Below are 25899 nucleotides of genomic sequence, written 5' to 3' on the forward strand. Positions count from 1 at the left end.
GATTGTAATCAAATCTAACAACGGAAAATGTCTGTGTTATGTATGCGCTTATCCATATCTCACGGAATGTTTGTTTCATCGATTAAAAGGGTTGGAAATGTCTATATAACGCGTCACGTAAGTTAAAAATATAATTTAATTTAGTCTTTGAATTACGTGGTTTTTGAAATATAAAGAACTTTCAACTTAGCAATAAACACAAACAATTAATGTAAAGTATAATACTATAAATAAAAAAATTATCATTGATACACTATTAATGGCAAATATTGATATATATATGTTTTTATAAATAAGTTAACGCGTGTATTATACGTATTATAAATCTTATATGAAACTGACTTTTCCATCAATTTAATTTTACTAATTCCACAAGTTAAACCTATTCAGACATATTTGAGGAAAATAACACACGTCAAAAACCAGTATAACATAAAGAAAAAAAATAGTTACCTGACAACAGTCGTTCTAATAAATCAGTTAAATACCTACTATGTAAATTTTTCTTCTCTTAGTAGATAAGCAAGAAACGAATGAAGAACGCTAAATAATTTATTTGGAATTTACCTGAGTTATTTAAATAGGTAAGCAAGAGACCTGTGAAGAATACTATAGAATCTCTACCATGTGTGATTCATGTTCCACAGTGGGTCAACAGCAAGTTTACCTACTTACTACGCTAAAATCCAAGGTTTGATTCCTACTGAGGTACTTTGCGCTAAAACGAAACACACATGCAAACGCGTGTGATTCAATTGTGATTATTTGAAATCATGTAGGTAATGATGTCATGGATTAACAGGTATTTCGTGCATAAACAGTTCAGAAAGTAATTAAAACTCCGTTGAGATCACTTTAGACAACATCGATAAGTTTAGGATTAGTGGCGCTTTTCCACACAGGTTCCTTGTCGGTATTATACCAAAAATTCCATCATTTTCACACACGGTCATATAAACACCAGTAACCATGTTTACAGCCCCATTTAAACAAAGAAACAAAAAATGAAACGGATTATTAAAGTTTGAAAAATCTTAAATCTTTAAAGTATGTGGTAGCTTGCTGTAACTGTAATGGTTTCAGGTTTATATGACCTACCAAATATTAAACACTTTCAGTTATTATTGCTTTTCACAGTTGAAGAACGTTGTTGAACACGGAGCTTTTAAGGAATAATCAGCGACATACAATAATACACATTTACTTGGTTAAGGCAATTTGATAAAAACATCACTAACCTATAAAATAAGGAAACATTTAATGATATTTGTAGCACAAACCAGTGCAATGGAATTACGACTAGCTTCAATTATTTTTCTCAAATTATATTCGCCGATCTCCCAATGTGATTTGCAAAGAAATTGATAAATAAATCAAATACACTATCTTCGCGACAGCGCATAGCCTACTAGTTACTGACTCTGGATGTTTTAATTGTTCACATCCCATTACTATAAAATGTGCTTCGCACCTTGAGGCTTTGGCGCGATATAAGAAAGACTGTATTATCGCACCATTCCATTAAGCAAGGGTAGTCAAAGTGTTGGCGGCGTGTGGTGTTGATTAGTCACCCTCTGTCTTGTCTAACTCTGCTAAAAAAAGGTACGGCTAGCACAGATAGCTTTCGTGTAGCATTATATGAAACTCAAAAATAAAATAAGACCATCTAGCCTACCAGTTTAAAATGAAATTACGGAAAGCTATGTGCGGTTTGCTCTTGTGTAGCTTTGCGTGAATATTTGAAAAAGTAATTGATCAGATTAAGGAATCATTTGAAGTTCGTCAAACTGTAAGTGGATTACCTATATTAACATAATGTAACGAACAAAAACTATAAATTGAAACTTCTTAAGTTTATTGAAGTTTACAAAGTCGGCGTGAAACAAAACACAGTTTCCGTCATAGAGTACCAGACGACATACCTACGCTGGTACGTGTTAATTAATCATAGTATAAATTAAAGTCGGTACGCTTTAATTTCGATATTGTATTATTTGTTTTAACGCGTAGAAACTCATAGAATATTACATATCAATACATAAAAAAAGAGCTATGAAATATTTTATACTCGTATGCGTGCAAGACTAGGGAACTCAGTAGCAGACTAAATTGTGCCTATAAATTATACAGCATAGTATGTGCTTACACATAATTATTGAGCACATTCAAGTGTCGATAGACTGAAAGAGAGCGAGGACAGGGTTTCTTATGTCGATTTTTCTATTCGCTGGTTCTTACATTCAATTGGTTAACTTTTCATGTACAGGGTATTTCAAAATTATCGATACAAAAAGAAAGCTCCATTAAACCAAAATTATGGAAGGAAAGACGCCGAAACATTGCGTGTAGTTGTTATTAACGTTATCGAGTTACTCGCCTCCAGATAGCAAGTAAATCACATTAACAATATCATGTGAACGCCGGAAAAGGTGGAATCTATGATCAGTTTCAAAAGGGTGGTGCTTATTCTATCACTACGACTTCTGCTGCGCTCACACAGTGTAACTGTTTATATAGTGTCTCGAAACAATCCCATCATCCATTATGGACAAGTAATTTTGGTAAATCCTGTATATATATGTGTGTGTGTTTCTATATATATAATCTTCCTACTGGATGCTTTAATATAAATGTTATCTAAATATCGTGATAACAGATTTATTTAATCGAACAAGTATTTACACTTGACCTCCGTCGTGAAAGTTAGGCGACTGGCAACAGTAAACCATCTTAGTAACACGTATGAATCAAACATAAACAGTTTCACCCACGTAATTTCTCGACACTTCGGGTAGATATCGTAAATTATATTTATATATCTTTACCTTCGTTTCTGCTGCGTTTGTTTACATGTTTATTGTTCTCGTTTTTCTTTGTCCTACGTGGGTGGATTCTGTTGCATGAGTAAGCAGTTAGACGAAACACCAGTAAACAGTATATTTCTATTGGATATCCAGTGAGTGGATTCTTGCCATTCTTCCTACACTGTTTTTGTTTTAAATACATTTTTTTTCTGTTTTGTGTTATATTTGCAATAGATACTGTACGAGATGGTTAATAAATGTCCTTTCGAACACTTGTAAGTTCTACCATCTCTAAGAGACTTGTGATCTGTAGCTAATAATCTTTACGTTACACTAAACTTGCTATTTTTTTCGATCAGATGTTGTCGATACACACTCGAGACACGTCACTTCCATGGTCTGTACAAAACACGTATGTTATATAAGAATGATTCTTGGCCGATACAACCAGGTTACAGGGCCTTAATTATTGTTATGTGCATTCCATTCTTGTCAAGAATCAAATAAAACAAATGACAATTTTAAATGCGACTAAAAGTGTTCTAGACAGCTAGAATTTATATATTTTTGAAACCACGATCTTGTTATATTAACTTGCACCACTAGAGTTCTATGCATTCATTGTTTTATTGCTTGCTTGACTGCAATTACGAACAACAACAGAATATTGTTCGAGCTATCGATAGAATCTTTGTAAAAAGTTTGGATTTTTTGTTGTGTTTTGTTTTTCAGGATTTCTTTAAGTTGTCATAGTTCAATTCCCTGTAACATAACTAAGACAGTATCTCATAGAACACTTGTCGAATATATTCGTAATTATGATTTGTGTAATTCATTGTTATCCCCATTATGAATCACGACAATATAGTCCCAGGGTTACACAAGTTATTTATTACACCAAGAAACACGTCACTCACGCATACAATGCTCACGAAGTGTGGGCTCAAGAAAATGAGGAAGATGTTAACGTTCCCCCTCTTCCTGCTAAATGGTCATCAGAAACAGTAGAAGAAATTGTGCATCGTCATTACTTATCTCCAAACGACGCGGCATGGCCAATTGGATTAAGGCGTTCAACTCGTAATCTGAGGGTCGCGGGTTCGAATACCCGTCGCACCCAACATGCTCGCCCTTTCATCCATGGGGGCGTTATAATTTTACGTGAAATCCCACTATTTGTTGGTAAAAGAGTAGCCCAAGAATTGGCGGTGGGTGGTGATGACTAGCTGCCTTCTCTCTAGTTTTACACTGCTAAATTATAAACGACTAGCGCAGACAACCCTCGTGTAGCTTTTCGCGAAATTCAAAACAGACCAAACTTAAGGTATGTTTTAGGGACACAGGTGATGCACTTACGAGCTGGACCGCATTTAATTTATATAACACTGTTCCAATGATAGCACTGAAATGCAAGAGAACAGTTATGACCTAATGATTTTATCTCGCTTGTAATGATGTTCTTCAAGACGACAGCGTATCCATAAACATTTCAAAAGGCATTACAGAATTGCCAATCTTCAGCCTCCAGGTATCCTTGAAACCAAAGTATATCACCGTTTTACTTCTACGTATCTGAAAAAATGAACGTTATTAGAATGGATAAGCGTGATGTAACACTTACAATATTTCAACACCTCACCGATTCATTGTTAAAGTGGTCAAACCAAATATCAACGATATTTGTTTAGTGTGAAGCAAAAATTGCACAATGGGCTATCTGAGTTCTGCCCATCGCAGATGTCGCTACCCAATTCTTATCGTTATAATCTCACAGAATTTTCTCAGCCATCGTGAGGTAGAGCATTTATACTTTTAGAATAGATATTTGTTCTCTATTTATATAAATACAGGGTGTGGCTTAGAGGTTAACAGGTTGGGCGGTGAATCGAGGAAATTGGCGTTCCACACTTTCGGCTTAAAAATATTATTTAAAAAAGTAAGATTTAATCCTATTACTTGGTTCAATGAGCTAGACAAAAGTCTTGTGGCGGAGGACGTAGTTGGTTGGATGTTTTTTTCCCCTTTGGCGAATAGTTTGAAATTATGGTTGGTTTTACCTAAACATCAGGGGCTTACAAAGAACGTTCAGTTTATATACTCTTCAAAAAAAGAAACGCAAAAGGCAAAATATGAGACAAATTGTTAACAAGTTTCTTCCGGGTAGTTCTGTATGACATGCGTGAAACTTTGCACATTCACTGCTGAACATCCAAAGTCTGCAAAGGCGAAGTCCACGCTCACTAGGTGAAGTTTAACGTCACTCAACGTCAATAACGAGTATGCCCCCGTGAGCATCAATAACTGCTTGGCATCTCCTGCCCATGGAAGCGATGAGATGACGAATCACATCCTGTGGAATGGCTGTTCACTCAGCCTGCAAAGCTGCTGCAAGCTGAGGTAGAGTCTGCGGTTGAGGTTGTCGCCGTCGCAGACGTCGGTCTAACTCGTCCAAAAGATGTTCGATGGGGTTTAAATCTGGTGATCTGAAGGGCCAGAAAAGAACGTTGATGTTGTGGTGTCTCAAGAAGACAGTGGTGAGTGGGGCTGTGTGAAGACGGGCGTTGTCATGTTGAAAAACGTCGTTGACGTTCACCATGATGGGTTGCACATGGGGCCTAAGAATCTCGTAGACGGTTGCGTACGGTCTGATCGCAAATCCTACGCAGCCCTGGTATGGTTGAGGCAGTAGACGTCGCAGTGGTGGTCCTATCCCGAAGGTGACGTAACCGGATGTTGCGATCTTGTGCGGGCGTGGTCACACGAGGTGTGCCAGATCGTGGACGGTCACGAGTTGATCCATGTTGTTGGTGACGATTACATAGCCTTGTGATGGTGCTTGGGTAGGCATTCACAGCTCTGGCAACATCTGATGGAGATTCGCCTGCTTTCAAGCGACCAATGGCGTTGTTGCGTTGTGCTTCAGTCAGTCTTGGCGTAACTGTATTGCGTGTCGGTGGCTTAACACTGAGCTATGGAAACCGAGAACCCGTCACTTTTATAGGGATTTTGCACATGTTGCACGTGCATAATATGCAGATTTCTCAAACAAATTTATTGGACACGCATGCGTTTTGGCGAAAAATCCGATGTTTTCCTCCGTTTTCAAAGTGCACGACTTTTATTGTCATTTTGGTCTGACAATCAGTGCCTTAACACGTGTAACATTACATACTCTGAGCTTGTAACGCTATTACATATATTTCTCTTTAAAATAACAAAAATATCCCTTTCGCGTCTCTTGTTTTGAAGAGTATATAAATCTGTGAATATAAAATGTACAAGAATATGTTATCGTTTAAGATCTAGATACTACACCACAAAAGAAGACTGCTAAAAAAGTCTAGGGTAAAACGTAGCAATCACTGCTGTTACTGTAACAAGTAAATCACCCCCTTTCAATTAAGAAAGTGTTTTATTTCATTACGAAAAAAATAAAATTTTAACTGAGGAGCTTTGATACATTTGGAGCAAACATAAAATCAGTGGTTTTATTTTACTTTAAGCAAAAATCCTATTAATTTCTTTGGTTTGGTGTGTTGAGATTTTTTATGAACTCTTCTCTCTTCTTTACTTTTACCGAAAAGGGTTTTAATCTGTGCTGAGTTCCTGTTTAACATGTTCAAATATCAAGTAAAAATGTGAAAAAAATTCCTTAAGACAATGTCAGAATGTGTCATGTATTTCGAAATTTCTTGCCAAAATATGTTATTAAACATCTTTGGAATTCAACAACAGCTAAATAAAGTGCTTTACGTCCGCTTTACTTATGAACTTACTATTAAGCAACCACTGTCTGCATTGGCTAAACGCCTCATTTTGGAGTTCATATAGAAAATATGCATCGTCAGTTACCATACAATAAATCTTTTACTTCCTCTCTCGTTGGTAAGTTTATAACGCTAAAATCGGGTATCGCTACCGCTGGTGAGCAAATGATAACCCATTCTGTAGCTTTGTTTAACAACAAATAAAAAATCGTTCACTTCTGTTACATCAAAAACACATTATACAACAGATGGCGCCACATTACACCTCAGCGTGGGATTTTTAATTTTTTTCGGATTGGTACATGAAGGCTAGCCGTCACTAATTTAGAAGTGATAATAAACTAGAAGAAAAACAGCTAGTCAGTACCACCAACATTCAATGCTTGGGTTACTAATCCAACGAATTTGAATTGTTCGTGACATTATAACGCCTCTGCGACTGAAAAAGAGAGCACATGTAAGCTGGGAATAATTTAAATACAAAATGGTGGAATGCTGAAATTATATTTTATTTCCATGCTCTTTAAGGAAACATTCTCGTTTTTATGAATATTTAGAAACACGTACATAAATGTCCCTCGGTAAGTTTGCTGAATTACAACGCTAAAATCCAGCATTCGTCTTCCCTGGGTGGACACAGCAAATAGCTAAATGTAGCTTTGCTCTAAAATCAAGCTAACGCATATTAATTCTCCAGAATTTTTACAAATTATAAACAAAATTATCAGGATAAATTATGTGTTTTGCTTTCAAAACCTCAGTATTACAAACTTACAACTTTTGGTAATGGACACAGTACATATAGACCGTTGTATAGCTTTGTTCTTGCTAACATCCAATAAAACAAAATTTAGCAATGAGTTTTATCTTTAAATACAAATAAATTATTCTAGATAATATAATAAACATTGTTGAGCAGCGAGTGTAGCAATTAATTTCATTAAATACGTGTGTTTGTCGCTCTGCCTGTAAATAAAGAATACGAAATAAATGGAAACAAAACTATGAATCTGTCACTAGCTAGCAAAATGTTACTGATAGACATTCCAAGAAATACATTGAACTGCTAATAAGCAAAAAATGTTTCACAGTCAATATTTATATGTTAGTAACATTATTTTATTTTATGTTTCAGATCAAACATTTGAGAGCAAGGCTTTGAAAGATAATCTAGTGCTTAAGGATTTATTGCAATATATATTTTTAATTTTGACATTTTAATTTAGATATTTGTTTCCTAAAAGGGGTTAATAATGATGATGACTTAATGGTTTAGAAATTCTGTGTAGTGGGCATAAAATGAGAATATATAAATGCCAGTCAGTGAGTTTATTATTCAGTAAAGCAATGAAACATTTAATCACTTTATAAGTTAGCAGTGAGTAATTCAGATCGGAGTGTACAAGAAGCCTAGACAGTGCAGCTATTTCACATATTTAGTTACTCAGTGAATTAATCAGCGTGTTTGTTATTAACCGATTGGTGAAAAAATTCTGCATGTAGGTCTATTTGTGAGTTAGGCATTCATTAGTTTCAACGTTTATGTTCAAACGTTATTTAGAAAGTGAAGCCTACGAGTGAATGTATCCTATGACAAACTTTATTGAAGAAACAAATTTATTCGTTATCTTTTCATGAACTGGACTTGGCATAATTTTTACCAAGTAATCTAAGCAAATCCGTTTAATGCTGGATCACGCTAGAATATTTGTGTCAAAAAGTGAGATTATTTTGGTGAAAATAAATAGAGCTTTCACTAACAAGATGATAACACGAATCAAGATAGAAACTTTGCTGGAGACGATGTAACAGCTAGAACGATAACAAGAAGAAAAAAGTGGAAAATAAAGAGAAAGCCGAGGGGGAAGAGACAGAAAGTTAAAAGTAATACACAAAATACAATTAAGAACAAAACAAGCATGATTGAAGACAAGATCGATAGTGCTATTGGATAAATAGATAGCTATTACAACAACAAGATTAAAGGAGTGTAAAAATACATCAGTAAAGTACAGAAATACTGTATGACAAAGGTGAAGGAGTGCAAAAAACATATAAATTAAAATATTAACAATATAGTTCACAACAGTATTATATGAAGTTCTGGTTTTATAAACTCACAAGAAAGAAAGGTTACTTCGGGTTTATTATAGCGTTTTGTTACCTTAGGTGGTCGAATCTTACTTGTTTCCTTTTATCCGTTGTTAGAAATTTAAATATTTTAATGTTAATGAAAAACAAATATTTCCATTTACACTGCCTGTTATATTGAACTAAATAGCTCTGGATTAGTTAACAACCTGTGTCCTACATCCTAAATAGCTCTGGATTAGTTAACAACCTGTGTCCTACATCTCCCAGGTGAAACTGACACTAATTATCATAATGAATCCAAATAGTTCTGTATTTGTTTTAAATATCCAAGATAGAACGGATGCTGCCTTTTATACTGATCTAAATAACTGTGGATCATTTAATAGCCTGTGTCTCTCATCTGTCAAGGAAGATTTCTGATATTAACTTTAATTGAACACATACATATATTATAGTTAAAATATCAATCTGTATACCAACGTTTTGATACTGTATTTCGCTTCATCAGATTTCAGCTAACCTTGATATTTTACATTCAATAATCTTTAGCTCTCTCCTCGTGAACAAAAGTAAGGATACGATCAGTGAGATATCATGAAGTGTGTATAAATAATAAATACGTTTGTTTCTTTAATAGCAAAGACATACTGGATTATCTACTGTTTACAATGCAGGAAACTGAGCCCTGAATTTTGGCGTTTTACATCTGAAGACTTCCCACTACCTTATTAGCGGACAACAAATACATATTTGACTAAATAGAAGCAAAGAAAAATGTAAAAGGCGGATTTAAAACCCTTAATTTTTAAAGTTTCGGCACTGAGCCTACATCATGTGATACATATACTTACTACCATATTACTTAGTATATTTGTTATTTTTAACCTGCCAGCACTTAATACTACACATGATATAAATAAAGAGCCAAGAAAATTTTCAAGATTTTAGCATTACCGTCCCTAATTTACAACTTTTGATTATATGAAGAAACGCCACTCAACAGCACTTATTACCTACACAGCTAATCAGAACCAAAAATCTCAATTGTTTCTTTCTTTTAACGAGTCCGCGCTTTAAACTGCGTAGCAACTTGAACGGCACATTCCAACCTTAACTTATTCAGGACATGTATAGTAAAACATGTGCAGATTTAAAACTGTTGTTTATTAAACCTTACTTGTCAGTCGATAGGTGATTTTGCTCACTTGAGAACCGTTGAAAGTTAGAGGATAATATATTTTACTATTTTACTGCCGTTTGAGTTGCAGGATAAACTCGAATTGTTAAACATACAAAACAGAATACAGAGATGATAAGAAATGTGGTATATCTCTTTCTAAACTTCAAAAATGAATTATTTCATAAGACTTATCTGGAATAACTTGTACATTCACCTGTAAAATCTTATTACACTATGTAGCAAAACTTTTACTTTTTCTTGTTCCTCGGCATAAAGTGTTATTTCCCAATTGCTTATGCCTAAAGTAAATGGATAAAAGACCTATTTTTCTCTTCAAACTTTGCTTTTGTGACCTGGGAGCGCATAACAAAAACATGATGGGAGACTATAGTTGGGGGCTGATACGTGAAAGTGATTAACATTACAGTCGCAAATCTCGAAAAACTACTCACTTCTAAACATTTTTGTTCAATTTCGTAAAACTTTAGTATAAATACATGTAAATCTTGATTCATATGTTGTTTTATTCAAACCTTATGAAAATGAAAATGTGCAAATTTGCCCGTTTTACACAGAAAATAGGTTAATTTCTAAATTTCATTATCCAGGTCACAAAAGCAAAGTTTGAAGGGAATAATGGCCATTTTCTGTACTTTTACAACATAAGCAATTAAGAAATAACACACTATCTAGGAACAAAATTTGTGTTACATGGTGTTATTTTTAATTTACATCGGTTTTACTCACACATGATAAAGAATCACCTATCCGGAAACTTTTGATAAAAAATGAAATAATCTACACATTAGATAGCACGAAACAAGCTAGATAGAGATAAATGTGGGTTTTTCTGAATTTATCTATTTCTATCTGACATAACCAGTTATTTGTGGCATGTACCTGTAAGTAAACATAAAAAATATATATTTAAACATATCCAACGAAATGACTACTTTACCATGTTATGAGTCTTAATTATATATGATGGTTAATGAATAAAAGTTAATTGTGAAATAAATGTAAAGTTTTGCGTATTATTGAATACATTAAAATCTTTAAGACAGAAAGGGTTAGGTGCTGTCAATTGCTATTGTTGAAAAACACAATAAAGTTATGTGCAATGACGAGCCAAGGTTCAGTAGCTACAAATAATAGTCACATTAACATAGATCACTGAATACTATCACACTGTTGGATAACATTAGACTTGAGTACATTAAAAAAATAATTAATTAGCTATGATAATTAGCAGTACTATGTTGAATTTTTCGCTTCCGTCTAAATAGATAGCTTGCTATGGTTGTAAGTTAAACTCTTTAATATTGATGAGCTAATATTTATAACAATAGATTGAGAGCCAGGTCATTGAAACATGATAAATAGAAGATAAACAAACACCTGATAACCTTTAGCAAAACACAGGCTGGTCGAAACAAAACATGTCGAAAGATGGCAGTGTGTCCAGAATAATTATATTGTAATTATTTTCCTAATTAAAAATTTAAACAGTACTTATCTTAGAGGTCAAAGGTATTTCATAATAGTACAAATAAAAATTTTAAAAAATGTGTGTATTTTCAACACGTTTCGTACCTGGTTTATCTATAAATTATACATGTTCATCTCAGGGAAGCTTCAATATTTCTTAAGAAAAGTTATCATGTTAACTTGTATACACTGAAAAAAAGCAAACAGAAAATAACGTTTGTACACTGTCTTGAACAGCGTGCAAACGTACTGACTTTGTTTTATTATCCAACATGGTCACTTTCATCAGCCAAAATTTACGTGACATATTTTGTCATTATTTTTATCACAATAGTTACACAATGAGCAGCATGTTCTCAGCCCACCTCGTATTTTGCGGTTTAAGTTCGCAAACTTATTGTTGGCTCTTCGGGAATATCAAGTTGTTTATACGTATTTAATGCTTCCCATGGCAAAGCGGTACGTCTGCGGACTTATACCACTAAAAACCGGGTTTCGATATCCGTGGAAGGCATATGAAGGCTTTGTGCTTCATAATAAATAACTACTTTGTACGGATTTGTTTTTTTTTAAATATTCATCTTAATAAACTAAACAATCAAGCATTTACGAACTTTTGTTATTCTTCCAGAAAATCATACAAGTTCCTTACTTTATCTTTCTTTCAATGTATTCATCCGATCTATAAAGAAAACTTAGCACATCTATAAATTAACAATAACTATTAGTAACGCTCTCTTTACTATTTTCAATATACTTATTTATCTCTTTAAATGATATTACCATTTTATATTCTTATCTTTGATAAGAGATTCAACTTTTCGATACTTCTTGTGAACGTTTATGCATCTGAAAATAAACTTTTCCCGAATTTATTTTGTTTACGGTGTTACGCACTCGAGAAAGTTTAAATACTGCAAATCAAATAAGCGCAAGATAACCATAAAAAACACTCACATACTAAGTAAGGAAACAAATATAAACAAACGCAAAATCAAAGTCCTATTTATACAACAACTCAAGCTAAATTTGTACCAATATAAAGGAACATCTTTATGCCTATATTAATTAATAACCTAACATACAACTACAACATGCCCTTTCAGCTGTGGATGCGTTATAATGTGACTGTTAATCTCACTTTTTGTTGATAAAAGAGTAGCCCAAGAGTTGGCGGTGGGTGATGATGACTAGCTGCCTTCCCTCTAGTCTTACATTGCTAAATTAGGGACAGCTAAAGCAGATAGCATTCGTGTAGCTTTGCGCGAAATTCGGAAAACAAACTAACTAACTACAACGCCCCTACTATCCCGTGCCCGTTACACTCTCGTCCTTAAGTCATGTGCCCGGCAACGGTCAGTTGCAAACTCTCTTTGTTAACCTGGAGATGACCTAAGAAGGTCGAAAAGTTATTCTATACTTTATTTTAATTAAAGTTTTAATACCCATACCAGCCGTCTTGAGAATAAAATTTTACTTTAAGTGGGTTTCTCGTCATCATGAAAGTTTAAATAAAATGATATTATTAGTTTTATTACTGATCATCAGAAGAAAAACAATATATATATATAAATATATATACCTGTTTTTCTTCCTTTTATTTTTTCGGTTAATAACTGTATTACAATACCTCTTTTAGTTTCAATCGATGAATGAACTCACAGATGTACTTTCGTTATCACACACTTCTTTGTATGTACAACGCATGACTAAGATGACGTTCGGCATTACGCCCAATCAGAACTTGTTTAGTTTATTGCTGGAAGTATTTATAATAGTTTGTGCTTTAAAAACAACAATCAAGTTAAAAGTGTGACTTCCAAACTTTCTAAAGGTAAAGAATTCATTTATTTTGGATAAAATTCAAAAATGAAGTTTAGTTCCAGGACACCTTCAAAATGTTTACTCTATTTTATCAGCTGTATTTGTTTGGTAAGGTTTATTATTTTTACAATATATTAAATTAGATAGTTTAAAATCCAAAAAACGGCTAAAATAGGATAGAAGAATTGCATCAATTTTAACAATGCATTTTTTCTATCCCATTTTTGATATTTTTCAATTTAAAATTTTGTACAGTGTGGAATACATTATTATGTAGTTGTTGTTCTTTAAAATAAGTTTTACATTATCGTATTCAATGGAAAAAAACAGTGATAAACTGTATGTCACAATACTTTAGATGTTAATTTATTTTTATGAAACATTACTTTGAAGTTTTTCCAACATTATTTTCTCAAAAACCTCATTGCGTGTGAAATAATTATTTCATCAAATAACAAATACTAGAATATGAACCATTAAATAGAAATTGAAACTGATATGAAGTTTTAGTTGACTTAAAGTGAAAGTCTCTTCTCTATTAGCCAAAGTTTATGTATAACTAAGTTGCATGTTTGAAACTCTTTTGTTTAAAACATAATATTAACCTTGCAAACGAATATTTTTAAGGTTAAAGCAGTGAATATCTTACCCACACGAAAATACTCACCTTTTTTTAATTCGTCACAAGTGTTAAACATTTATATGATAACAGCAATGCATCTAAATCTACGGAAGACCCCAACGTTTTGGATAAGTGTAAATTTACTAATTTGAATATCTGTAGCTCAAAAGAATTCACACTCCAGACACAATGTAACTGTTTCTTATTACAGAATACTTATTACATGTTGCTTCTACACGTAGGCACATTTCTGAAAACAACTGACTATATGAAGGTATTCAAAGCTTAGGATTATGACTCGTTGTGCTTGTTGCTGTGCAGAGTAGGCTATCCCTTCTTTTTCCACCACGAATATTGAAACTCAATTTTAAAATGAGTCAGTGAATGGCCTTGGTATTCTGAAAACTCTAATATGGTACATTTAGAGCAGAAAAACTTAGAACTTTATCGAAAAGGAATATTTAATTTTGAATAGCTAGAGAATAATAATATAGGAAATCAGAAAAATAATTAAAACATTCGACTGTGTTTTCTCTTTTTTTTGGGGAGTGAAGGTGGGATTTTAGTTAGGAAAAGCAATAAAATCCTATGAGCTAAGAACAAGAACAAGTGAATTTATATTTTTAAATAAGAGCATTTATTCTAAGACATTTAAGGCCCGGTATGACCATGTGGTTAAGATGCTCGACTCATACTTCGCGGGTTCGAATCCCCGTCACACCAAACACGCTCGCCCTTTCAGCCATGGAGGCATTATAAAGTGATGGTCAATCACACTATTCATTGATAAAAGAGTAGCCCAAAAGTTGTAAGTGGGTGGTGATGGCTAGTTGCCTTTCCTCTAGTCTTACACTGCTAAATTAGGAACAGCTAGCGCAGATAGCTCTCGCGTAGCTTTGCACGAAATTCAAAACAAAACAAACTAAGACATTTCAGGCTTGTCAGATTTCATTTACATATATCTTTTTAAGTTTCTCATCGGCTATCAAAAAGACATCACTCAGATGTAAGCGGAATAAACTATTAGTGTACACAATACTAGTTTATTTTTTAAGTTAAAGGTTTATATTTGGGTCAGCAGAGACAAATTTACAAAAATACGCAATTAAAGGAAGATTTAAAATGCTTAATAAATAATTCTTTCTTAAGAAAATAGTCCAGGAGCTGTATACATGTGTTGAATGCACAGATTCTTAACTATCTTTGCTAAGAACGCTAAATCTTTTGAATTGACTCTAAAAGCTAAAGATTTATTAATGCTGTAATAAATTGGATATCTTATTACATATAGATTTTTGAACTATCAATTAAAGTTGGCTTGTTAGAACTTGAAGTAAAAGTTGTAGAAGTGCAGCTGAACAGTACTTTGAACACAGTATGTAGTACAATGAATATTTCTGACAGGTAACCACATATTAATAGAAGTTCATTATATGCCTTCACGAAAAGCCAGAGATATAAAACAGAAAATGTGTAATGGGTATATTTGAGAGATGTAGGATTGCATGCATAAATGTGAATATTCACACACAACTCCAAAAAACAAAAAATGCTACTTAAGTAAAACTTAATTTGAAGAGACGATTTGTTGGAATCATTTACTTTAAGATTGATTGTAAGAACACGTATAAATCTATGAATTAATTCATGTGCAAATTAACTTCAGTCATCATGTTCGGAATCCAATATTTATCAACCATTCTGCATGCGCAATGGTGACCTTTGCATGACCTGATGGTTAGGAAACTCGGCTTGCAACTTGAAGGTCGCAAGTTCGAATCCCATCAAGAAACATGCTCGTCCTTACGGCCATGAGGATGTTATAAAAAGATTGTCAATCTAAGTATTTGTTAGAGGAGCCTAAAAGTTGGCGGTGGGTGGGGTTGACTATTTATCTCCCTGCTAGTCTATCACTGCTAAATTAGGGACGATTAGTGCAAATATCCTTTGAGTAGCTATGTGCAAAATTCAACAAATTAACAAAGGCGTAATTGCTTAAAGAAAGAAGGTTATATGCACTACAAAAACTTAATTACATACGTTATCAAATTATTGATTAACTGTGTTGATTTAGTCCAAGTTAGGTTTCCCACAAAAAAGGGATCAAAGTGTATTTTGCTTTCATTGTACATGAGTTCTTCATAAGCTTTCTGTACAAATTTATTTCAGGTATCTGATGTCTTCATGATATATTCAGTGATAACTTCCTACACCACCTTTGCTAAATACTATGAGACAGGAAACTATTCTACTCTCACATTATTCATAGCAGCCAGTTCTATCCTATTAATTATTGTTTTGATAGGTTGCTATGGAATCTATGAAAATAAAATGTGGGCACTTAAAACGGTAAGTCGATCTTCTTAAGGAATTCTGAGAATTATCAAAATTACTTTATTTTAATATATTGTTTTGTTTCTTCTATACGTTACTGTAAGATAAAAGTTGACTGAATTTTTTTTTAATTGTACCAAAAACATGTTGAGAAAGACTCCAGATTTTGTTTAATTGGTCAAAATGTTACACAAATGTGAAAACTTAAAACTAAAGATCAATTCCAAAAGTTACTGTAAAATATTTGTCAATCGTATTTTCATATCAGGAAAAACTTCCATAATTATAAATAAAAGTCATGTTTTTCAATCCTTCATAAAATAGTTATAAACTACCTTTTGTTGTTGTATGTGATATCACGTCCTGGTATAAAAGCTGTTTTTGGACAAAGCTGAGACTAGCAAATAATGTAAGCCAGCACAATATACACTACGGATCAGACACGGCAATGGGTTTAAATAATGTAAGCCAATAGGACACTGTATGGAGAAACAAGACATTAGGTTCCATTAGTGTAAGACAATATGACATAATATGGTGAAACACATACTGTTTCATACATACAGTACTGACATTGTAAGCCAATTGGACATAGTATATAAAACTAAAACACTAAGTTAGAATAATGAAAGACCATGAAACAAATGACACAAGATATCCAACTGTAGATGCTTTTAAAAAATGTCAAAACGTTTTTAAGAAATATGAAGTTAATACTTATTTTCTGTTTCAGTTACTAACTGTTATGTTTTTGTCACTATCTGATTACCAAGTGACATAATTTTCGAAAAAAAGTATGGAAAATATTATGGTTATTTCTGATTGAAAGCAAATAAAATATCTTGAATTACAAAAAAAAGTCTGATTGTAAAGAAATCAGGAAAGATTCTTGCTTTATTTAACATTACCTCTTGTTCAGCATATAGCTTTGTTTTCAGAAGATTAATTTGTATAATTTATCAAAAGATCTAATATTCTTGTCAACATTTCTACTCTTGCACCTACTATTCACCAAAGTTTTGCACACGTTGATGAAAACTAACATATTTTTCTGTTACTTCATTATGTGAGTCACACAGCTTATCTCGTCGTATGCCTCTTAATTGATTTGTATTTGTTTGAGTTTATTGCAGCGATGACTGTCAATTTTATTTCATTATTCGAGTCACACATCATCTAGTCGTAAGCCTTACATAGTGTTTTCTCCTATATGTTTTTTATCTGATTACGTTTATCTTAGTGATAACTTCAGTTTTGTTTTTTAAGAATATTTTTATATTCATGTTGGTTACCATATTAGATTTTCTTAACGACGACTATTAGATTTTCTTTGTTTATTTATTTGTTTTTAGCGACGGTTGCCAAATTGGTTCTTTCGTTAGGGACAGTTAACACGTTAATGTTTAACTTTATGTCGGTTACCACGTTAATGTTTAACTTTATATCGGTTACCACGTTAGATTTCCTTAACAATGGTTATCATGTTTGTTTGTTTGTTTTTATAATGTTTGCCATATTAATTACTTCCTCAAAGATAGCTGTCATATTCATTTTTATCTTCACGTTAGTTACTAGATTAGTTTAAGACAATTAGTTACGTCTTATTGTATTTTACGTGATAAAGTATAACACAATCAGAACTGAAGGGACGTTTCTGACACTACTCATGACAGGGTGGGCATTAGTAAGCTTTCCAATAAACACACTTTGGACAACACTTGTGCTCTCTTTGAAATGACTTTTAAAAAGAGCATTTATGTCATATATGAACTAATAAGATAGTGGGTACTTTGAGCATTCCATGTTAGACTGATTCAGCAATCAATTGAATATAATTTCATCAAAAACGTATACTTTTATACATTTGTTTATCAATAATAGCTCAAGTAAAAATTCTATAAGTGCACAGACATAATAATAAAAATCAACACAGTTGTCATATCATAATCCAACAGTTTAATGGTTCACTTGGTTGATCAGCGGTAAGTTTTTGTACTTAAAACGGTAAAATCCAAGATTTGATTATCTGCTGCGTAAACAGCGCAGTTAGCTCACTCTAAAGCTTTCAACTAAAGATAAAGCGAACAAGAATTTTTTTCTTGGCAAGAAATTAAACTCTAGTTGAAAATAATAAATTAATAAAATTGAATAAAGTTTGAACTTACATATAACAACATACCCATTTATTACGTGCCATCTTTAATCGTTTAGGTAACAGTAATGGGAAAAATATTACATTATAATGTTTAGATGAAAAATACATGTTGTAAAAAATTTACAAAATATCGAAATTAATTTATCCCGGCTACTTACGTCTGGCCCGGCATGGCCAGGTGAGTTAAGACATTCGACTCGTAATCTGAGGGTCGCGGGTTCACATCCCCGTTGCACCAAACATGCTCGCCTTTTCAGCCGTGAGGGCGTTATAATGTGACGATCAATCCCACTATTCGTTGGTAAAAGAGTAGCCCAAGAATTGGCGGTGGGTGGTGATGACTAGCTGCCTTCCCTCTAGTCTTACACCGCTAAATTAGGGACGGCTAGCGCAGATAGCCCTCGAGTAGCTTTGTGCGAAATTTTAAAAAAACAAAAACAAAACAAACAAGCTACTTTTGTCATGCACAAGCAAAAGAGAATCCTCAATAGCCGTGGCTATAATTACATATCAAATCTGTCAAAAGATGAAGCTATGAGCTAAAAGTTTGTACTTGGAAAAACAAACGCAAACCTGACGATGACAGAAGAAGGTCGAAACGTTGTTCGCTCCTCTACGTAAAAATTGTTTTCAACCCAAACGAGCCGTTTTTAGATAAATATTAAACTCAATTTGGTTTAAATTTCTCACAAAGTTACATTAGATTCATCTGAGCTAGCCGTTCCTAATTTAGCAGTGAAAAACTAGAGGAAAGGCAGTTATTCATCACCATCCACCGCCAACTTTTGAGCTACTTTTTACCTACGAATAGTCGGATTGATCGTACCATTCGAACGCCTCAACGACTGAAAAGGCGAGTGTGTTTGGTGTGACGGGGATTCGCACCCGCGACCTTCAGATTTTGAGTCGAGTGCTCTGACCACCTAGTCATGCCAGACCCAAAGAACTCAGCGTTATTCTATCAATACTAGAAAAAAACGACCTAATAACATCAAAATGTTATTTATATTTAATTAAACACTCAACGTTTCGTTTTACAGCTTCTTCAGGGGGCGCACACCAAAACACAAACCTCAACTGACAGTATAAAGCTATGTATCACAGTCCCATAGAAAATATGCATGATATAAAAATTACTGAAAAACTTTATGTAGAGTTTTATTGATATTTGTAGAATTTTTATATCACATTGATCGCATTTCAAACGTAAATGTTCTCCAAAACATGCTACTTTGTACTTAAATACATTTGTGAACTCTTTTATGCACCTGGAATTTTGTTTATGTTTATTAAAATTATGTATTACTTGAGCCGTGTCCCATGATTATTAATTTTTAGTTTATGGTAAAATGTCTATCGTTTGTGTGTGCCAAATATCTTACATCAGTGTTAGATCATCACTGAATATAACTTTGACCTTGATCTGCTTATTGCAGATATTTTAATTTAATCTGGCTAGAAACAGTTTTCAGGTGTGATAACAAAATATATTACATCACACAGCCACTCTACCTGTAGATAACTGAATGCAAACTTATCATATTACACGCAATGTGGTTACAACATGGTCTACCTACGCCAGAGGTTCTCGTGTAATGTTTAAAGGTCCTAAATAGTAGTCATAAAACAAATGTTGAAATTAATTTTGAATAACAAACACAGGAGACAGGACAGCCGTCAGATGGCACCATATAATAGCTAATTTTTCTAACGCTTTTCCTTCCAATACTTAGAATAGCTTTTAATTTGATCATTATTGTTAGTGATTTTTGCTGCAAAACTATACAGTTGAGACCCTTTTTTTAAGCATTGAAAATTCGTAAACTTACTACTGACCATCATGTGGCAATCATTGTTCAATTAACCTTCTACACATCATTTGAATAACCGGTTAAACAAATTATGTTTTTTGTTTCCTATATTACTAATAAAAAGTAATATGTCAAACAACAACTTCTCATTTATTTGTGGATTTCAAAATTTGAGTTTAAGAACAAAATATGACATAAAAACCAAATCTGTGTTTTATATTGGCTATTTTAACTGCAGCAGAGTAGTTTCTCTGAGCTAACAGCTTCGTGTTCCTTGCATAAGCGGTGGACTCAACAGATAGCTAAACGTGGCTTTGCTGTGAGAAAACAAATGCACATACACACAACTTGCACACCTAGTTTAATGACTGGAAAATGATGTGTATTTCTGAAGAACTAACTTTTTATTTGTAAAACATCTCTATACCACTAACCTTAGACTTTTCTGATATCTCGAATAAAAGGCTTAATTACAAGATACAAGTTAGAGAAAAATGTATTTCCATGGTTCCTTTCTGTCTCAGATCCGACTTCAATAAAAAATGAAATATTTAATTACTAAAAACTCTACCAAATGAATGTTTCTAAAGAACATATTCACAAAAGTTTCTTTTCTTGACAAAATAAAAAATACTTAAAATACTGGTTATTAAGTTCGTATCTTTATTACATCATTATGTATTCACACTCAGGAATGTTTCACAAGATATATGTGTATTTCAATTTAGTCCACCAACATCATTCATGATGATGTCATGCACTAATTCTGTTTGTTGTTTTTTTCCCCATAGTTTGCTGCTTTTCTTTCAATCACCTTTATCCTGAACGTAGGAGGTAGTATAACAGCTTTTTTCTACAAGGATGTAAGTACGACATACATATATGTGTGTGTGTTGTCTGTTTGTTGTCATTATTCTTTCGGGGTTTTTTGCGCTAAGCTACACAAGAGCTGTTAGCGATAGCTGTTCCTAATTTAGTAGTGTAAGACTAGAGGAAAGGCAGCTAGTCATCACCACCCATCGCCAACTTTTGAGATACTCTTTTACCAATGAATAGTGGGATTGATCGTCACATTATAACGCCCCCACGACTGATAGGACAATCATGTTTGGTGTGACGGGGATTCGAACCCGCGAATTACGAGTCGAATGCCTTAACCACCTGGCCATGTCTAGCCACGAAAAAAGTAGGCTAGACTGCCATAACATTAGTATTCTAAATTTGTATGATAATCTAAACGTGACTAGTGTGTAAATTAATATTCTACGTTTATGTAAAAATATTTAAATCACGTGTAAATTAGTGTACTAAATTTGAATAATGATCTTACATTACTAACGTGTGAAATTGTGTGCTACATTTATATAATAACGTTAAGTGACTCGTGTGTACATTAGGATCCTAAATTTACATTATGATGCTGACGTGAGCAATGCGCGAACTTGAAAACGCAGTGTTTTTAGGAACATTAATTCACACTGTTTTACAACATGACAAACGTTATTTGTTATAACATCAAAGTTAGGTGGCAACATAGTAAATTATTTCTGTTAGAACTTGCAATATTAGTGAAGTACAAAGAAAAGGCAAATTATTTTTGTTTCTTTATAATTAAGCACAAAGCCAAAAAATGGGCTATCTGTGCTCTGCCCACCACGGGTATCGAAACCCGGTTTCTAGCATTATAAGTCTGCAGACATATTGCTGTGCCGTTGAAGGAAGGGGAAAGCAAATCAACACGACAAAATACGTAACAATACACTTAGATCATCTTATTAAACTCTGAACTTGTTTGTTCTATACTCCAGGTGAAATTCAAGTTTTAACTAATTTGTTTATTACTTTTTGTGTTCTCTTGTTCGATGCTCTCCCTCACCAGTTTCTTTTCACAGCTGCAAAACACACTTAAAAACGACAACACACTAGAGTGAAATTAAACCTTCAACAATGTGTTTATATATATATATATATACTACATCGCCAAAAGTGTGTGGACACCCGACCATCACACCCAAATGTGCTTGTTGAACATCTCATTCAAAAATCATGGGCATTAAATATGGAGTTTGTTCACCCTTTGCCAGTAGAACAGCCTCCACCCTTCTGGGAAGGCTTTTCACTAGATTTTGGAACATGGCTACAGGGATTCGCATTTGTGAGATCGTGCACTGATGTCGGGCGAGAAGGCTTGGCTCGCAGTTGGTGTTCCAATTCATACCGAAGGTGTTCGATTGGGTTGAGATCAGGGATCTGTGCAAGCCAGTCAAGTTCTTTCACACCAACCTCGGCAAACCATGTCTTTATGGACCTCGCTTTCTGCCTCTGAAACAAAAAAGGGCCTTTCCCAAACTATTGCCATAAAGTTGAAAGCACACAACTCTCTAGAATGTCATTGTATGCTGTAGCATTAAGATTTCCCTTCACTGAAACTAAAGAGCCTGACCCAAACCATGAAAAGTAGCCCCAGACCATTATTCCTTCTCCACAAAACTTTACAGTTGGCACTATGCATTCAGGCAAGTAGCGTTCTCCTGGCATCCGCCAAACCCAGATTCGTCCGTCAGACTGTCAAATAGTGAAGCGTGATAAATCACTCCAGAGAATGCGTTTTCACTGCTCCATAGTCCAATGGAGGTGTGCTTTACACCTCTTCAGCCGACGCTTGACATTGCGCATGGTGATCTTAGGCTTGTGTGCGGCTGCTCGGCCGTGGAAACCGATTTCATGAAACTCCCGACGAACAGTTCTTGTGTTGAAGTTGCTTCTAGAGGCAGTTTGAAGCTCGGTAGTGAGTGTTGTAACTGTGGACAGACGATTTTTACGTGCTTCAGCACTTGGCGGTCCCGGTCTGTGAGCTTATATGGCCTATCGCTTCGTGGCCGAGCTGTTGTTGCTCCTAGACGTTTCCATTTCACAATAACAGCACTTACAGTTGACCGGGGTAACTCTAGTAGGGCAGAAATGTGACGAACTGACTTGTTGGAAAGGTGGCTCTCATGAAAGTGCCACGTTGAAAGCCATTGAGTTCTTCATTACGACCCATTCTACTGCTAATGTTTGTCTATGGAGATTTAATGGCTGTATGCTTGATTTTATGCACCTGTTAGCAATGGGTGTGGCTGAAATAGCCGAACACACTGAATAGAAGGGGTGTCCACATACTTTTGGCTATGTAGCGTATATATATCATAAGCTTTTGGGTCATCTGTCCTCAAACCTGTCGGTCTACGTTTATAACTAGTATATACACATATGTTAACACTGAACGTTTGGGAAAAAGACGTGGGAAACAAAACTTCACTTTTATACATATCTTAACATACATAAATTCCTGTTATTATAATCTTTTATTTTTTCTTTTTTGTCCTGGAACAAATTTCTTCTTTTTTAGTAAATATATCTTTATTCCGTACTTTTTCCGCTGTATTATAATATTTATATATCCCGTTTGTAACAGAGACGAAAGTTAATGCTTCGGGTCTTTAACAATCTTTCTAACTTTTGTTTTTCTCCACCCTCTGATGATAAAGTGCCCTTTACAAATACTTACGTCCCCCGATAGTACAGCGGTAAGTTTACAGATTTACAAGCTTAAGTCAGGGGTTCGATTACCCTCGGTGGGCTAAGCAGATAGCCCGATGTGGCTTTGCTATAAAAACACACACACACACAAATGCTTACTATTCTTATATTATTTTGAAACTTTGTTCTAACATCTTTTTATGACATACTACGAAAATGAAATTTAAATTAATTTTTTCGTTTTATTTTTGATAGTGTTGGGGTAATTTCTGTGAATGACTATTATTTACTTTTTCTAAAAATTAAACCAAATATTAAAATATTATTGCTACCAGATAGCACTACTTTCTCTTTGTTTCTTGTCACCCCCTCTAATGGAAGTATTATTAAAATACACTAGAAAAAATGTTTTATTTGGACTTCTTACTTATTTTGGTCTGTATTGCATAAACGTGTTTTCTTGAAATATAGTTTTGTTAAAGTTTATTTTTACCTGAAAGTAAGAGCATTTGACTGAGGAACTGGAATATTTATATGTGCATTGAGCAAGAAAGATACATCTTTTACCTGTACGTTACAAGGTATAATAGTGTTTTCTTATAGCAAAGCCACATTGGGCTATCTGCCGAGTCTACCGATGGGAATCGAAGCCCTTATTTTAGCGTAGTAAATCAGGTATAAAAGAGGATTAAGTACAATGTACACAGTTCGTTGTTTGCACTTCGCCCACAGCAGGTATCGAAATAAATCCGAGTTTTAGCGTTATGAATTCCTGCGCTTACTGTTCAATCATACAGTTATTATAACATTAGACTAAATTACGTACATACAATAATTTTTATCGTTAGTTTGTAGTTGCTGAAAATCGATACTTGCTTGAAAGTGCATTATAACATGATATTTCTAACTTGAACTAATTAATATTATGTGTATTTGATATCACTAATAAAGAGGTCGTGATGTATTATCACAGTCTTCAATTAACTCAAAAGGATGTGATCTGACTTATTATTAGATTTTTAATTGTTAATGATAACTAGAAAGCCCCTGGGCTCTATTTTGATCAGTTGCTTTTGATATTGATCTCTGAAATGTATCTTCTATGAGCATTTCGACCCAAAAAATTATAACCATCACGCAACGAATCTTGCGCATATTCGTCATGTGACGTTTAGGTACAACTCTAAGTCCCAGAAGCGTACAACAAAGTACGGTTGATGAAGAGAAAGACAAAAGACACTTGAATGTTTTAAACTAGTTACCTGTTAAAAACCTTGAATTTATATTTAACGGCGTAATTTTGTTTTCATTTAAGACAATATGATACAAAATCTATATTACACAAAGTTAATTAGAGACAAAAAGAGTGTCAGTAAACATTAGTAAAATCTGCCTTACCTTGTTGGCGAGTATGAAAGAAGCCGTAAGCCTCAATAGCCTTGCTTATGCTTACAATTAGTTTGTAGAAAGGCATACAACAACGGATACATATTTCACTCATACCCTGATGTACGTGGTATTGTACGCAAAACATAGGTTAATCCTTAAACTGCGTATAGACGTACAGACCTCATTCTCTAGGTTATGTTGTCAATATAACTGAACCTCAGTCACACGTTACGGAAGGCATGTCATTAAATCGGGCTCCGCCACCGTCGGAAGGTTGCTTGAAATAGGTATTGTGTTTTACTCACCACAGTGAACCGAAATTGATATAAGGGTTTAACAATACGTTGCAATGATGCATCTAATTTATTCTTATGCGTCATCAGCAGACAAGATGTTTAGAATACTAGATATGAATACTGGCCTGGCATGGCCTAGCGCGTAAGGCGTGCGACTCGTAATTCGCGGGTTCGCGCCCGCGTCGCGCCAAACATGCTCGCCCTCCCAGCCGTGGGGCCGTTATAATATTATGGTCAATCCCACTATTCGTTGGTAAAAGAGTAGCCCAAGAGTTGGCGGTGGGTGGTGATGACTAGCTGCCTTCTCTCTAATCTTACACTTTTAAATTAGAGACGGCTAGCACAGATTCACCACTTGTCACTGAGTTATGTCAGTTTCGTGAAATTCCATCTTTCGTTAGTAAAACTGGGAAGCAAAGACAAATTGAAAGAAGAAAACTAGGCTTAATGTAGCGGTGGAATGTATATTATATATCTCTGAAACCACATTGTGTTTCACACAAATAACTTATTTGACTGTAGAAAGTATCAGAGAACTTATCTAATCATAAAGTGAGTTTTTAGCAACTAGATCTTTCCAAGTTCGTTGTTTTTTCTTCCAAAATTGCATTTC

The 25899-nt window shown here is 34.1% G+C and overlaps 1 protein-coding gene across 2 annotated transcripts in view; it reads left to right on the forward strand.

Moving 5' to 3' along the window:
* Positions 1–13112: 13112 nt before the first annotated feature.
* The window catches only part of LOC143235044 (CD63 antigen-like), a 35665-nt gene continuing 22878 nt past the window's right edge, over positions 13113–25899 (forward strand). For both annotated transcript variants that reach the window (XM_076472796.1, XM_076472797.1), the window contains exons 1-3: positions 13113–13265; positions 15949–16128; positions 20871–20942. In XM_076472796.1, the coding sequence (XP_076328911.1) occupies positions 13203–13265; positions 15949–16128; positions 20871–20942 (315 nt within the window). In that variant the 5' untranslated portion in view covers positions 13113–13202. The remainder of the gene's footprint in view (positions 13266–15948; positions 16129–20870; positions 20943–25899) is intronic.

Source organism: Tachypleus tridentatus, chromosome 12 (assembly GCF_004210375.1).
Source record: "Tachypleus tridentatus isolate NWPU-2018 chromosome 12, ASM421037v1, whole genome shotgun sequence".
NCBI lineage: Eukaryota > Metazoa > Arthropoda > Merostomata > Xiphosura > Limulidae > Tachypleus > Tachypleus tridentatus.